This window comes from Thunnus maccoyii, chromosome 21 (assembly GCF_910596095.1).
Source record: "Thunnus maccoyii chromosome 21, fThuMac1.1, whole genome shotgun sequence".
Taxonomy (NCBI): domain Eukaryota; kingdom Metazoa; phylum Chordata; class Actinopteri; order Scombriformes; family Scombridae; genus Thunnus; species Thunnus maccoyii.
Window position 1 is genome coordinate 22,560,330 of NC_056553.1, and position 17,830 is coordinate 22,578,159.

Genomic DNA, 17,830 nt, shown 5'->3' on the forward strand with positions numbered 1-17,830 from the left:
TTCCAACGCTCCAAAACCAAGAACTCTTGCCAATGACCTATAAACCTGACAACTCTGGCAACACAAAGATGACCTTGAAGTGATATCTGGCAACATTAGTTGTTCTAAAGTCAGCACTAGAAGGCCTAGTTGATCAACCTGTAGGATCATTTTTAGATCAACAGTTCTAGTCATGTGACTAAATCATAGTCACAGAGAAAGGTTTAAGGATACAGATGATGGAGGTGGTAGCAATAGCCAGGATGGTCCCAATGGGGATGGACTTCTGGGCATCTCGCAAGTCACCTGACCGGTTTGAACCAGCCATGATACCTGATGAGATGTCACAACAGAAAATCAAACATGAAATCTTTAGAAATGAAACAAAGCTCTATGCTGGGTAATTTTTAACCATAATGGCGGTTAAAAACTACTCACAAGAACACAAAAGAAGACCTTATAGTGTGCATGTGAGTGTATTGCTTGTATCATAATCTCACCAGTGACAGAGGGAAAGTAGATGCCGACCAGTAGTGTGAAGAAGCTGGTGATATCGTTCATTACATAGGGCAGGTAGATATCCCGGGCGGGGTCACCTCCAGCAACAGACGGCAACTTCTTGTTTTCCACCAGCATACCCAGAGGGCCATATTCTGACCACATATTTTCTACAAGAAGATCAGAGAGACAGAAGCAGAGTAATTCTTAACTCAAAGCAACAAAGGCCATGCACTGTACAAAGCAGCTTGTTAAGCAGTATGTAATTCAATCAATCACATGCTGTCTTTAGAAAGACTGATAGATGAAGGGATCAAAGCTACATATACTGTATTGAAGATGCTGTCAGACAAACCCACAGAAAGAGATAAATAAGTGGTTTGCTGCCTCTCGGTATGTTCACAGGAGCATTGCAACAACCTCCCTTAATGCGTAGTCACTGGCTGTTAAGGCTTGAAGGGGTCCATTCATTTTCATGGAACTGGGTTAATGAAGAATACATTACCATTTAGACATGAGACAGGACTTAACAAATTTGCTGCAGAGGAGAATTTGACTATGGATTTGGAAATACTAACTGTTGGCAGTCAATGACATGTTTGTGCCTGTTTTTTTCCTTGATGCAGTGAAACAGAATGGTAAAAACTAACTGCTACACCCACTCACTGGGTGTAAAATAGAGAGAAATGGAGAGAAGAAAAAGCTAACACAGCACTAATCCTGTAGCAAAGGATACCTGTATTGTATAATATTTCTATAAACCTATAAATGATTTGAGATCAAAACCAACATGAGTTAAACACTATATAAAATCAAAGTAAATCACTTTTGTAAGTCAACCATTTTGTAACTGCAGCAGATTACTCTCAAGTCACCATCATAATCCTTGTGTCCATAGCATTGGAGCAAAGTGATCCTGCAGATGAATGGCTGGTGCTAAGTAAACACTGGTATATAAATGTAGGAGAGATGGAACAGAGAGGAAAATGGATTACAGCTGATGTTTTCACTACTAAGAGCAGAGTTCCAGAGACTTAAAAAAGAGGGGAAAAATATTTCAAAGAAAGAAGATAATGATATGGTCAAGGTGAAGTTATTTGAGGCGGACTGGCGAGGAAGGAAAGAAGAGAAAGAAAAAAGAAAAAAAAGGAGTATAAAACATATGAAATCCCTCAGCACCTGCACACTCTTGCCCCAGTTGCTTAACAAGAAATATGCACTGGCACTGAAGTTCTAGTTTGTCATGGCCAGCAGTTGCATAACACGAGGAATGTTCTGAGTTTGTACAGTATTCAATAAAACACTGCAGTTCATGACTGTGTAAATTCCCTTTGAGAAGTTGGTATTTAACAAACTTTGCCTCTGCATTTATGTTTTGTGGCAATTTCAAAGTGCATTTTGGCAGGTTCAGTATGCTGAGTGGGTGAGGTTAAGTCAAACAAAAACAAATTCTGGATCATTTTGACAAGTATACAAGTGTGCTGTGCATTAGGGACGGGAAAGGTCGCAAAACTGTATATGAAACAGGAAATAAGTTGGGGGAGGCTTTTTTGATTCCACCAGATTTGCACACTGCTACTAAAACGTCCAGAGGAAACACTGTGTTCCAACCTGAAATAACGCCGCTGGTCAGTCCAGGGATGCCCTGCACCTCAGTCACATTGTTGTTGACAAAATATTCGTTGCAGGTGGCATTTAGGTCGGGTCCATCACAGAACAGCTGCCACAGCTTGGTAGTGACAGTCAAGTTGCCTATCACCTCAAACTTAGAACACTTGTCAAAGTTGTGGTTCTGCAGAGTGCGATTCCCCAGCAAACAAACACTATGCAGAACAGGAGAGGAGAGAGAGAGAGTTAGGCATCTTAAAATGACACACTAATTACTTTATGTTGAGTTGCAACTGCTATTCCACTTTACTAAAATGTGAGTTTTATGGTTTCAGAAACTGGAGGTTATTGTGCACTGGACTCACGGAAAGTCAGGTGGCTCAAAGATGGTCTTGATGACTCCAGCATAGATGGCGAGGATGGAAAGAATGACACAGGCCAGAAAAACTAGAGCTAGCTTATTGACGTATTTGACCCCTACAAAGACGACCAAGGACATCAGTGCAAGGCAGCCTGTCCCATAAACACGCATGTTATTCAGCAAGGCATCCACCTCATCCTCTTTTCTCTCTGCCACAAAGATGGCTATCTTAGGCACTATGTAGGTCTGAATGGGGAAAAGGAAAGACAACACATATTATTTAAAGTTGATCTCTTTAAAAATTTCAAGTTTTATTGCTTCACCTTGATAAAGTGTACACATAATTACAGGAAAACAACCATTATATAGGAATAGTGTTCCCTCACCAGTAGAATCTCTATAGTACCCAGGATGTACATGGAACCAGCGAAGGTTGTGCCCAGGTAGAAACAAAGACCGACCGCTCCACCAAACTCTGGACCGAGAGATCTGGAAATCATGTAGTAGGAGCCTCCAGCTGGGGAGCAAAACACAGCGTGACTGAGCTTTATTACAAAAAGGAAACTAACTTGTAACTAATGGATTTTGGAATACATTCATGAATATACTCAACAAGAAAAAAACTCTTGTTGTTTTGGTCAATCCATGGAGCCTACAATATTATACATGCCTGAAATTCTCAGACAAATAATATGGAGGAAGGAAGGAAAAGGTGTTTCTATGTGATATAAAGATGTATAGCTGGGAAATTTATTTCATCAACCAAACAAATAGTAACTTCAGCCAATGAAGTTGGATTATTTCATGTTATCATCATAAGAAAAATGTAAAACTAAAGAAAAACAACATCTCGTCTCTTCATAATTTCTTTTCCATTACTGGTAATAATACATCCCTTGTTAAAGTTTATATCTATGTCTGAGCACCAAAGCGTCTTACCTGGCACAACTCCATTAGTAGCGATTGCACTCATGGATATGGCTGTCAGCATGGTCTGTGGAGAGAGGACAGTAAGGAACAAAACCATCACAGCTAAACAACTTAAGCAGACAGCATAACTCATATCTCTGTCATGGATAGCTATCAAACACAGATAGAAGGGTTCCTCACTTTCTGTGAAATGTGAGTTATTTATATATTTGCCAAAACACCCATATTTACTAGAAGTTCATTTTAATGTTGTATTTTTTGGATGACACCAATTATCACATTGTGGATTTCTGTACTGTAATAATGGAATTTGTGATGTAGTTATAACCATTAAAAACCAAGTAAACAATGGAAACCTCCTTGACACTGACAATACTTTTTTTCATGCCTACATAACCATTCTATAACTGTGTAAAATTTCCCAATGATAGGATCCTTGGAGGGATTAATCTAGCATTTAGCCTTTTAAAATACTTCTTATGGGCTTATGCTCTAAATCTTTTGGATTGGTAATGGATAGGAGCTTATCCGTGAAATCAGTCATTGTGGCTGAGGATATTTACATCAGCCAGTTACCTAACAGCTTTTAGATGAAAGGAAGGACAGAGCAGGGTGAAGGGCAGAGGACACAAGATAAGAAGCACAAAGAAAACAACAGAGACAGACATGAAAGTTAAAACTTGAAGGGCAACAGAAAAAAGGGAGAGGTGAAAGCATGAAGGTGAGGGGATAGAGGACAAATGAAAGAAGAGGAGGAAGAGAGGGAGGAGCAGAGTAGGAATAGGAAGGGAGAGTCCTTGACTCTCTAGGCCCTGTTCATACCTGGCATTAAAATGCTTCTTGGATGATCCAATCACAAGTGGACAGCTCTAAGTACAGGTGTGAATGCAACCAAGATGCATTGAGGATGCATTGAGATCCGATCGCTCAGACCACATTCTGAGGTGGTCTGAGCCACATGTGGCCACATTCTTTTAGCTTTGTGAAAGACACTGAAGGACCGCCTACTCAACTGACATCTGCATAAGTGGAAGTACATACTCATTCCGGAGGGTGTGTGGGGGGGGCTGAGCAAAATGCAGTAGAGACTCAGCAGCCAACGTTTCTCTGTCTGAGGCTCAGGTTGTCACTAAATGAGAATAGCTGGTCCACCTTAAGGTCTCACCATCATTCACCCGCTGACTCCCACCTTAAGGTGGACTGACCTTTAAGATGGACCATCTATTCTCATTCAGTGACAATCTCAGCCGTCCCTAAACAGATAATGGAGAAGCGTTGGCTGCTGAGTCTCTCCCGAGTAAGCCCCAAATGATTTCAATTTGGGCTGAAGAGTCAGTACAAAAACAAACAAACAAACAAACGAAAAACCAACACGTCTTTGCAAACAGAAATAATGTATGTGTTTTTGCATATAGAGCGGGGAAGTGAGATCCGATCACAAGTGGTCACTCGAGACGCCTGTGGAGACACATTCTAATGCCAGGTATGAACTGACGCACTTAGAGCTGTCTACTTGTGATTGGATCACTCAAGAAGCATGTTAATGCCAGGTTTGAACAGGGCCAAGTTGACCAAGATAAACCTTCTGCTCTCTGCTTGGCGTCCGGTTTAAAGTGACAAGCTGGAGTAAAGCCAATTAGCTGACAATTTTACCCCTCACTTCCAATGAAACGCTAAACAGCTACGCACTAGCTTGGTCTTCACCACTAATGAATTTACGGCAAAGGAAAGTAGTAGAGGCATGTCCTCACATATGAACCTCACAATTCCAAAAAGTCATGAGGACCTATTTGTTACAATATAGCCACCTGCCCAACCAGAGCCAGAGGTCCAGTCAGGAACAACAAGATTAAACATTTGCTGCAGATCTGCATTAACTGTATTGGGCTGATACATCACTAACCAATACATCACTGACAGTATAACATCATCAAAAACACAACATTCATTTTAATACGACCGGTGTAGCTAGCTACTCCCTCAAAGTCACATTTGATTGGATGAACTTTTGTAAATGCTCCTGAGTGCAGGATGAGTCATCAAACATTTAAAACAGCTTTACAGGAAGAGAAAAGACTTTGATTGGATTTTGATGTAAAAATACTCTGATACTGATTTTTTTGACGTATATTTGGCACATGACAAGAGATAAATGAACAATTAACACAGTATTTTCATTTCACTGGTTCAAATTCAGATTGCTTGACATTTCTAACAAAATATCAATATAAATTACATGAATATATTAAATATTCACACTCTATTGTGGGGGTGATATAGTAAAGAGTTGTTTTTTTTAAATAAAATTGTATCACTAAAAATAATGCAGCTTTTAAAACTAAAATCCTATTTAATCAATTTTAAATTAAATCATGACCTCAAGAATCAAAAACAAATAATCTGATCCCTACCCCTAGTAATTTAAAGCATGTCTTATGTGTGTGTTACACAGTGAATATAGCACTGATGTGGATGCATTGTAGAAAACCAGGTGCTGCAGTGACCTATAAACACAATGCACAGAGCAAACACACAGCCCAAAGAACAGACAAAACATGACATGATGGAAAATATTCTGCATGCTGTGCTGTGTATGGGGCTAATGAAAGAGTGAGTGACTCACCGAATGCATGTGTTTATAAGTGTGTGTATGTGTGTGTGTGTGTGTGTATATGAGTGTTTCAAAGTCTTTGCATGTTGTTTGCTTGTGTACTTGTATTCTCAATAAGTTCGCGTGAGACCTAGTTTCATTTGGGTCATTCTGACTGACTGAGCCTCTTTGTTTTCATCTTAAAAAACAAATCTGTGTGTTTCCATCTGTAGTTCTGCAGGATGCAATAAAACAGAAAAAACTTTTTGCAACAGCTTTCAATTTTATGAAGAGCGAAAGAAGGAAAATAATTGTATCATGAGTAATAAATCATAAAAGAAAAGAAAACTATTATCATAAACCGTTTTAACCGTTTTCATGAACAGAGTAAATCCCAGCTGTTCTAAACTGAAGTTAACTGAATTCCCTTCAGGTTATTTTTAGATATTTGCAGGGGTAGGTTTGACTAGCACACACAAAATGTGACCTATGGGCAGGTGGCTGATGTGGAACCATCAGTGCAAAGTCAGATGTAGTCTAACCAGTGAAAATGAACATTAATCTGTTTGACTAAGCTGGTCTCTCTTATTACGTAACAGCAGTGATGCAGTGGCGGGTAAACCCTCCAAACGCACTTAAGCTAGATTGTAATATATGAAATGGAGTTCTCACCTTTCTAGGCAAACATAGTATAACTATTAAAATCTGACATTAATTCATAGCATTACAGACATCATTTTTTTGTCCTCTGATCATTCTCAGTACGTATATAAAATTGAGAAATTCCAAGAATTTAAAATATAAATAAATGTTCATGGCTTTGCTTGCTTCTTTCAGTTACAAGGGAATAACAATGAATTTGTAGTTTGTTTCTTGACTTTGCATGACATGTGGTCACTTTACCACTCTTGGTCATTGTAAGTACAACTGATCATGTTAGGCCATTAGAGCGTTCCATTATGAGGCAAAAAGCATTCTGCTGAGATTGTACATGAGGTTTTTGTTTGTACTTTCCCTGATTAAGCTGAAGTAATCCATTGTCTGCTGTGGGATTGGCAAATATAGCCACTGTGTGGGTGTGCATGTCGCTATGTTTCTGACACTTTGCAGATGGAGGGATTACACGTCAAGCTGCCAGGTACCATTAGATGCTGATTCTGTATGGGAAATGGAGAGTCACTGTGGCTAAATATAGGAGAGATCAGTGGCCACCGAGTCAACTTGTTGGTCATTCAGTACTGCTGTTAAGCCAACATTAAAAGTTGTAGCAGCATCAGCCCCCAGTGTCATCAAACCACTCAAGCATGCACACACACACGCACACACACACCACATGTATTCACTCTCATGTGCTAATGTATTCATAACACATAAAAGGGCTGGATATGTACATTATGTTCAATCTTACATAATCTTGCACATCATTGCTTTAATGACTTCAACTCTAAGTCCCTTGATAAAAGGACAAATAATATCCAAGTCAGCAGCTCCTTTCAGTTTGTACTTTTCTGTAATTTAACAAGCATAAACATGCTTTTCATTTGAAATAGTAAGTGGGGTAGTGTAGGGTTGAGTACTCACACAAGAGCAGCACAAGCCGACAATAGCCAGGGACTCCAAGATGCCGGCGGTGCCAACGATCCAGGTAAGGCGAAGAAACAGGATGACCCCCAGAATATTCTGGAGGCAGGGGAGGTAGACACCCATGAAGGTCCCCATCTGAGGGCTCTATATATGGGGGTAGGGTGAATAGGTGGAGGGGGAGAGAAAAAGACAGAGCAGATGAGAGGTTAAAATGTGTGTGTGTGTGTGTTTGCTTGAGGGGTGATTATGGACAGAAAGGGGAACACATGGTAAGAATTAGCGTACAGCGATGAACTATGAGCAACAAAAAATAAAGGGCAGATTTAAACTATAGGAGAAGGCAAAGGGAGGGGACATAAAGGTATGGTAGGAGTCAATTCAGTCAAAACTATTCCTATAAAATCATGAAACCAAAAGCTTTTTTCAGAGGTCAAAACGTGCTTATACAGTTACATTAATAAATTACAAGTGCTACAGTAGGATTTAAGGTCAAAACATCACTAAACACAACTCAGTTAATAACTTGCATCAACACTGCATCTGATCTTAACATATAGTATCTTCATCTTTGATTCAGTGATGCAGCAGATCATTTTCCTCCACTTAATAATGACTTACTAGTAGTGGTTTCACCCACAAAAATCTTTTTCAGACCATTTCTCCAATAGAGTAGCATTTGCCAAGCAAGAGCTGCCACTGTTAGCAATGTGAGGACTACACAAAATCTTTTTCAAAGCATGGATGGTTGATAAAAAATTAGCTGACTTTTGAAAGGAATTCAAGGCTTACATCTCAGTGACACAGGCATCATTTATATACACACATACATACACACCACTATATACCACGCAGTAACAAAACTTGAAAACGTTGAAGAAAATGCTTCCACCCCAACAGACAGAATTCGCTGCAAGACGCTATAGTTTCGCAACAGTGTGTAAAAAAGCAACAAGAAAAAACTATTCTGACAAAAAAAAAAAAACCTAAATATTGCGTCCATCACCTCGAACTGACAAGCAGCTACCTTTTTAGCCATTTATCTTCCAATGTGCGTTACTAGTCCCAGTGATCCGAACAAAGAGGGGCGACAAGGGTGTCAGCTTCCTCCACTCAATTCTTTACCAAGATGTTCCTGCAAGCCAATGGGAGGTGCCCGGGGCCTATTTCCATGCAGGGGACAGGATGGGGCAACTGGCATGGGACTGGAGCTGTGGTTACAAAAGCATTTATGTGCCGCATGGCTGTACTGTGGCTACTTCTAATTTTTATTCTCTAAGAGAACCCAAACATGAGCATTGAAGGATCCTAAGGAAGAAACAGCTCAAATGGACGGAGGGATGACGGCAACAAAAAGGCTTGTGCTGACTCATAAGTAGGAGAGGGTAGCTGCTGGAGTGCCAGCATTATATTTGAGTTCTTATTTCATCCATGTAAGACTTTAACCTCTGTCCTATGACCCAGGCAACAGGGTCACAGGTCATACAGGTCTGTAGAACAAAAAAATACTGTGGTCCATACACAATACAGCCTTTAAATTAAGATCGATGCCTTGAAAGCTTACAAACATTATTCTCCCAGACACTGCTGAGTCCCTGGATGAGGTGAGGTAGGATATGTGCAGACCCTCAGAGAGATTTGAGGACAAAACAAACAGCAGGGCTACATCAGTCCTGTTATGTAACGATAGGTTTAAAAGAACAACTGTTAATATGCAACTGTACAGTACCTAACTGTACTGTATGTAGACAACACCACCTTAAAGCTCTCATACAGACACTGCATGGAACAAGTTTCTGCTGTACCTTGACAGCTTTCTTCTTGGGCCCCTCATCATCATCAGCCTCCTCATGCTCCTGGGCCCCCTGGGTGAGATTGGTGTAGTTTGCCAGTTTATTGAGGAGAGATGACACCATGGGGTTGCTGTCCATCTCCTCCTGCAATGCAAAAATATGATACAAGACAAATACAGATGTTTTAACAAGCTGAACAAGAGCAGCATCTCACACGTTTCTTTTCCTGTTATGATTTGGTTTAATCTTCTTGTTTCTCACTTAGGATCCATTTATTCCTAAATTACAATCATGTAATGCAAATGTCTGCAAATGTCTGCAAATATTTAAAATAAATTATTAGATTTGGTTGGATATCTCTTTGAATCAAATAAACCTCCTTGTTTAAATATTGGTTTTACAATTTTAATATGGCCTTTGTGTGGTCAGCCACCGTATGTTTAGACGGACAAACTTTTCCAGGATCAAAATGAACAGTTCAAAATTTAGTTTTTAACTGTTCAAAACATCTTAGAATAGCATGGTTGGATCAGCTTCATGCAAAGTGGTGAAAGCAGAGGCCACGCTGCCTAATTGATTCTATATAAGGGCCAGTGACCACAGGGCGGCAAGATTTGCCAACTGGCAGAGTAAAGCACCTGGCAAAGGTTCAGCTGAATAGACTTGAAGGAATGCACCAGCTTTTATGACAAATAAGCTCTTTGATTGACACATTGTTGAACTAAGGGGAGATTGGTACTTTCACCTCCTTGTGTGCTATTTATTTAGCTCACCACAGCTTATGCTGATGCCTTAGCATTCGGTGCATTAATGAATGGTTTGAGCTGGGCTGGGTTTGAGCTTCACGGGCTAGTTCAAATTTAAGTTGCAGACATAGTTCTGGCAGTTCATGTTTAATTAAAGAGGATATTGATGTTATGTGCTGTTCTAGGAAGGTTTAAGGTTTCCTCTTTCATGCTCTATGACATGTTTCCTTGCGCAAAAAAAACATCACTACCCACTGTGGATTGGGCTGTTAAGTGGCTGATGATGAAAACTGTTGGACTGTTACCTCAAAAAGTGCCATATTGGTGCCATCGTAGCTATTTCCTTTGTCATTGTCTGTGTTGTTGATGAAGGGACTGTTTTCCTTCGGGACACCATCACCTGTGGAAACACAAAACAAAAGTGTTTCTTTAGAAGAAATCACTTTAACATGTCATGCATCCAAAGCAAAATATGGGTGGTGACTGGCAAAGAAATAGAGTGTAACTGAACTCTTACAACAAGCACAGACAGTTACTTTGTATTAGAAATGTCACAATCATTTTCTGCATTGCATCCACACTTTAATGCTGAATGTCATTTAATACCAGGTCTTATCCAATCATTTTGAAGTTATATTTTCTATTTATCATTTCCTCATTAAAGCTGCACAGTGCACATATAGCCTGAAGCATGTATTGTAGGTATGAAGTAATGAAAATACTGTCATTGAGAGTATAATTATTTTGTAAAGTGTCCTACAGTATAGTGTTTTATATATCTGTGGAGACTGAGTGTCTGTAAATATGTATTTCTTACCCACAAGGTTTTGCATAGAAAACAAGAAAAGCAAGAAATTCCTGCTAACAATCATAAACTGTATTAATGTGAAAGTATCTTTTGTGAAGACAGTGGAGACCGGCTGTGGAGTATCGGCCTTGCCCTCATGTGCATTGGAGTGTTTTCTTTTTAATCTTATATTCATTTTTAATGATCCAGTACTACTCCTAAAATACATTAATAATTTATACCTAAACTAAAACCAAAAAGGTACATGACCTCTCATTCTCTGTAGCTGTAGCTAAGATGCTTAAAACCCCCACACATTTAAAAACTTTCTGGCAAATGAATACACTTTAGAAACAATTGTTGTTTCAAGATTATCAAATCAGATAATACTAAACATACAAAACCAATTAAAACAACATGGTGCATGGAAAAAGGCTATTAATCTCAATATGTTTCAGCCTTCATCGATGTTATGAGTAAGAACTTTTACAAGACACATTTACATAGAAATACAAAAACTACCAACTGTACAATTAAACTATCACCCACATTATTTGAACAACACCAACAGTATGAGCTAAGGAACAACAAATACTGTAATATAAGCTTTCTTATGTCCTGTTAATAGTAATTTAGAGAATTAAACACACTGCCTTCACGAAGTCCATCCGTGTCACACGCAGCAACCGAGTCGTCTTCAGAGAGAACATTCTAGCACCAAACTGTGAACCACGTTGTGTCTTTGCTGCTCGGGCCGGCATCCTGCACAGCAACACACTGAGCAAATGTTTTGAATGAATAGACAGCTTAGAGCGTTGGTGCTAAGATACCCAACACGCTGCAGTCAAGTCCCAAGTGTAACCAGCAAGGGATCTTATTCCCAGACAAATATCTGTTTGAGCATGTGAGCTTCATCTTCCTCCATCATATGAAAAATACAAACGCTTCTCTTGGTTTAATTCATATCTAATCATGTCGTATTACATCAAAGGCACAACTATGGTCACACGTGCTAACCATGATGCAATTGTTGCGCATATGAAATGAATTAGGTTTGTTTGAGGGAAGAAAGAAATAGCGAATGAAGCATGAGAGAGGAGGGAGGAGAGTGAGGTAAAGTGTCAGCAGTTGATGTAGATCCCAGATCTGCCATGCAACAAGGGTAATAATAAAACTCTGCTGGCGCAAGCCTTTACAAAACAAAGTCATAGAGAAAAATGTTAAATTGTGCTTTATAGACAATAAAACCCTTTAAATAAAAGCCAATAAGACAAACAATAGAACAATAAACATGAAGTGCAAAAGGAATGAAAGCGGAAAAATACATCAGGAAACAAATCAAAGGTATTGACTATAAACCTCTTGGAGGAAAAATTCACCGCTGTGAATGATGATTTCTTAAAACCAGGTTGCCTTTGTAGTAGAAATGTGCAATAATTTTGGAAATTGGTGCCCTTAGACTAAAGAAAACTGAGAAAAAGGCTGTATATTCCCTATACAGCTCTTAAAGAGGAATCCTACAACAACCAGAATGCTCTGTCCAATGAGTTTCCAGTGAGCTACTTGGTATGTTTGTGAGCAGCTGGTTTACAAAATGTGTTCCCTCAGAGTCTGGATATATTGTACCAGTGTTTCTAACCCTAACTGCTGTTTCTTTAACCTATTTTGGATGACAATGAGCCGGACTGGATTGTGCTCAAAGCTGGATGTGGCTGCAAGTTACAGGTAACAGTTGCTGATGTGCTGTTCTATATTCGGATTTGGCAATGTCCGATATAATATTCTGTCAGAAAACAGTCAGGTTTACCAAAGCACTGTGAAGCTTGTGTGCAGAGTTTTCAGTTTGTCTCCATTCTCCCTGATGATCATCACCAGGTGGGCACCAGTCATGCTGCAGCAGCCTCCCTAGCTGTTATAGCTCCCATGGTTGCTTCCCCCTCCATACAGTATTGTCAGATTCAACAGCACAATATTCAGCCTTACAAGTTGTAATAGTGGCACCACATCTGCTCCAACATTATATTGTAAAGCTAGTTGGGTTTTTTGTGTAAAATTCAGCTCTTCCGGATGAATCACAGAGAAACTTAGCAATTTAGGAGCTTAGCTTAGCGGTGTCTGCAATGTCGCTCCAGCTATAATATATATATATATATATATATTAGCTAAATAAGGGCTACTTGCAGGGGTTTGCAAGTCTTAGCTGCATGGCAATACAATACAGTAGACTTCTCAACTCTGGCTGGCTACCTCCTGTAAGTCAGGTTTGATGGGTGTGAGTTGATCAAATTTGATTGACAGCGGTCTGGCAACATAAGCAAGCAATCCCACAGCTGTCATCACATTCTCATTCAAATATTGCTAAATCCTGATTGGTGTAATGAAGTATGTGAAGTACCACCCACTTCAAACCAGTGACGAGAGCACAGACAAAATAGCACAGACAATCTCTCTATATAAAGCAAGGTATCTCTGTCTGCATGTATGTAAGTTTTTCCTTTACATATCTCAAGAACCGTTCATCTTATCTACTTTATACTTGGCAGGTGGATTGCTGGGGAAACAAAGAAGTGCAATGTCGATGATATAATGTCGAAAATACATCATAAACAACATTGCTTCTACAACGTTGATTTGCTTATTCGAGTGGAAATATGGACAGCGCCACTCTGCCGTTGCAACCCACATTGTGGTCAGAGATGGGATTACATCCATAGTGATGAGAACTACCGTAGAGAATGAACTGAAAAAGAGTTCAAATCTATTCCCCTTCCTCACATGTGGGAACTTTGTATGTTTGTTCAAGTCATAGTGCAGGATGTCTCAGGCACGTTTTGAACGGGTACTACAGTTCATCCGATCAACTTCAGCTCAACTCAAAATTGTAGTCTCCAGATATTCTGCGTATGAGGCGTTTAGGAAACATGGGTAAATTATAGCGTCTACCAATGGCCTGCATGTGAGGTATTTAGGGAACATCGGTACATTGTAGTGTCTACCAATACCCTGCATCTCAGGTGTTTAGGGAACATCGGTAAATTGTAGCATCTACCAATGGTCTGCATGAGAGGCGTTTAGGGGACGGGCACCGTTCTCTCTAGGTATTGAGAAACTGGCCTGTTCTGAACAGGCATGTTTTGAACAGGCACTGCAATACTAATCTCTAAAGTGAAATAACTAAAACAGTCTTAACTTTGGCAGAAATTGTGTGTTCATGTCGGACCCTTTTGCTCATTGTAACAAGCCTTCAGTTTTCAGGGCCTTTAGCTACTGTTTTTCTGCAATGCAGTAAAATAAACACTTACAAGTATATAACTTGTTCATTTTACATTTCTGTTTAATAAATTATTGTGATGGTTAAGCCATTCCCAACCACAGCTCTCTGCCGGGTCTTCATTCATCAGTGGAGCTGCCTACAATGAACTCTGGCTGCAGTGGGGATTTCATGGGTAACTTTTACTGCTTGATCCAGCTGCAGGGGGAATAAGAGGCTTCTAGCATGGCTTAGCCCGGTGGTAATCACAGGGAAAGTCACTATGTCCTTGTACTATGCAGCTCTTTAAAACACAGTCTGAGTGGGACAGTGTTACATATTAGGTGAAGGCACATTGTTTCAATAAGCTGAGATAACAAGGAATAAATTTAAGATAATGACCTTCTGCATTGTATTGCAAAGATGCAGCCAAGGGTGAACCAACCTGTCAGTCATCGCTTAGACTGGGAGATGCTACACACCATGGGTAATCATTGTCTTAAATGACACCAGCAAATCCTCTTTGAGGCCTGGTAGCAGGCTAAAACTGGCAGTACTGTTTCCAAATCAGGTGAGGTTTCTGCTTATAGAATGAGCCCACGTGTAAGGTGGTTTAGACGTCAATCAGGGGGATGTTAATAGGGCTTTTATTTGCCCCCCAAAATATGAGGGCCTGGTAACACAGTACATACATAACTAGCACATTAAAAAATTTGAGAAAATAGTATAAACTCACGGTCCACTAACTAGCCTTTCCTGGAGCTTTCAACCACATCTCACAGTCTAACTGGACCTTGACTTGAACTATTTCCCAAGGTCAAGAATGAACTTCGAACTATGATCAACTGTGATAATGCTAATGCTAATTTTGGCTAGCGAAAAACAGGCTTAAACCAAATGCACTTACCGTTAAAATGGAATAGTCGACTCCTTAGAGGGTCTTTTAGCACAACCAAACACTGTACAAGACTTTTTTTTAGGAAACCATAATGTAACAATTAACTTTCATGAACTGAAAACACACTAAAATAGCAACAGCTGTGCCTACAATCCTATTCTAATCTGGGGTTACATTACACAATGTACGCAACCAAAGCTGCGGTTGTAGTAGGGACTTGTCAATGACAAGGTAGCCACACCCTTAAGCATACCCTGCATTATAGTCTATTTTATTCTAAATGGGACCATAATTTACAAAGTGAACATGATGCTGTATCGAAGAAGACCTGAAACTTCTCTGCTTCACTATTAGGATCTCTGTGTTAATTGTTTACTTAATATGGGACAAAAATATTCACATGTCCTAGGATAATGCTCCTATAGTCTGTGAAAGCTGTGATCTCATGTCCCTTTAAGATGGAAATACCCCAAATGACTGACATGTGGCAACAGATTTGTTCCACCTCCATTTCATGAAATCTTCCAGTGACCTCAAGTTGCACTTGCACATCACTAACTAGGCAAATGTGCCACAGATCCTCCCAGTATATGCCAATTACTGCAATTACTACAGTAATTAGTAGTACTTGTAGATTATGAGCTAAGGCAAAATCGCAAAAGCAATCAACACAAGGGACTGCTGTGGAAGATGAAAAGATTACTGTATCTCTGCATGTGTCTGTCTACATATAATCATGATTGTTGGTGTGTAAATGTCAACATGCCTGTGTATTTGCCAGTGTGCTTCTGTGTGCTGTAGTGAATAGTCCTGGGGGACATGGTCCAGATTCATACACAGTGGCAGTGACAAGGTGCTGGCCTAGTTAAAAGATGTTAGCCTCTGTGCACATTACACATGTTGCCATTTACCTTGGAATAATGCACTCAGCTTCTTAGAATGTTTCATGTTTATGTGTAAACATGATCAGCTCCAGCTGGACTGCAGTTTCTCACTAAATGGACCTGAAATAATTCAGTGTATCCTAACAAACAGGGATGCACCAATCTGACTGTTTCAGTCCAGTTACAGATACCCGGGCTCTGGGTATCGACCAATACCCAGTACCGAACCAATACCAGTGTTTAATAAGCTGTATGCCTCACTGTGTGGAAGAGACTGGTATCATTCTTTCATGTGTGGATTACCAAGGAGAATGAGAGAGGAGGAGAGTATGACTGAAGATAAAAGCTGCAAAGAGTGTGTACATTAGTGAGCGTACTGATGAAACAGATTATGGATGTAAACAAATGCCAAATCTATCGCCATTATGCCGTTAATAAAACCATTAAAAACCAACAATGTCTCCAACTAAAGGGGTCTCCATCTCATCAGACCTATGCACCATAGTGACATTTGCACTATAGTGTACATATCCTGATACAGAATCTATTTATGACACAGGCATATGGACACTTGGACATAAATAACTGAAGCTGCATTGTAAACGAGCTTCTATCACCATTCAAACTGCTGCAAATATTGCATTTCATCAAACCAGAAACTACACAGACGCAGTGAACCTGGTTGTTGAGAGTGCAGAATCACTTTACTTAAAACCAGAATCTTCTTTGAAAAACTGAATCCTTTCTTCCAGCTGGAGTGCATGCAGGGTTACACTGCATCTTGTTTAATGTGTTTGGCCTCTCCTTGACCCTTCCCCTTCTTAATTCACATGTGTGTAAACATAATGGTGTCTGAATACCAAACACGCTGCCACACTTGACATCACTGTGGTCAGTAAAGTCAAGGGCAAAATTTACATTTTGGTATCAAGCACTGAAGTTGTACATTTTGCTTCACAGATGTCCCCATTTTCCTGCACCAACTTTCAACCAGTCACTGACATCCTGTGGTTTAGGCAGGACATCCCTGCACTTATCTGTGACACATTCAAGCCAATGCACAAACCAGTATAGCCTAAAAAACTAAACAGGAAATAAACCAAGAGTATAAGCTCTCTTCTTTACTAGGAATACATCACATTTTGACAGTAGTTCCTACAAATAGAGTAAAAATAATAACAATAATAATAATAATAATAATAATAATAATAATAATAATAATAATAATAATAGTAATATATTAAAATAAAGACCACACAAGACTCTGATCCCTCCACTGTAAAAGATAAAGTGGACAGTGTAACTGACTCTTGTCAGCCAAGAGAAGTTGACTGCAGCTGAATATTTGGTAGTCACTGAATTCCTGTACATGTTATTTTTTCTATTGGTGTGTCTGCAGCTCTACAGAGCTTTTAAGGCTTTTAATGGCCTGCTAATTTACTGCAGTGTTTACCCTCACCGCTCTCATCAAACCTGTTTCCAGCTGCAGCAGGCAGCTGTTTCTAACAAACAAGCTCTGATAAACCAAACGTACACTACCTGCCCAGCACCAAACAGCAAACAAAGATAGCAACCAGCTGCTAAGGAAAGCCAAAAACCTAACCACTAATGAGCTTGATTGAAGATTGTTTGCGCAACTTTGTCATAAATCGTTTGCCATACTGAATACAGAATCCAAGTACCTCACCGGTCTGCGTATAATAAGAAAGGGAGAAGGGTGATACCTCTTGTGTAATTGTTGATGAATGAATGCAGGTGTGTTTGATGATGTGTGTGTGTGTGTGTGTGTGTGTGTGGGTGTGTGTGCACATGTTCCACTTCTGCAGGTGGTGAGTAGAGTCTCCCTGCGCTATAGCGCATTAGATGACCCCTAAAAATGTGACATTGCTAGAGGGTATATGTGAGAGGCAATGAGATGACCATCA

General features: G+C 39.8%; 1 protein-coding gene across 5 annotated transcripts in view; it reads right to left on the bottom strand.

Annotated features, from left to right (window-relative positions):
- slc12a7b (solute carrier family 12 member 7b) overlaps positions 1-17,830 on the bottom strand; it is a 62,149-nt gene that overhangs the window by 14,336 nt on the left and 29,983 nt on the right. For all 5 annotated transcript variants that reach the window (XM_042398980.1, XM_042398982.1, XM_042398979.1 and 2 more), the window contains 9 exons: positions 10,392-10,486; positions 9,353-9,484; positions 7,548-7,694; positions 3,386-3,440; positions 2,833-2,963; positions 2,451-2,692; positions 2,089-2,300; positions 480-647; positions 214-312 (listed from right to left, as the gene is read on the bottom strand). In XM_042398980.1, coding sequence (XP_042254914.1) covers positions 214-312; positions 480-647; positions 2,089-2,300; positions 2,451-2,692; positions 2,833-2,963; positions 3,386-3,440; positions 7,548-7,694; positions 9,353-9,484; positions 10,392-10,486 — 1,281 coding nt within the window. The remainder of the gene's footprint in view (positions 1-213; positions 313-479; positions 648-2,088; positions 2,301-2,450; positions 2,693-2,832; positions 2,964-3,385; positions 3,441-7,547; positions 7,695-9,352; positions 9,485-10,391; positions 10,487-17,830) is intronic.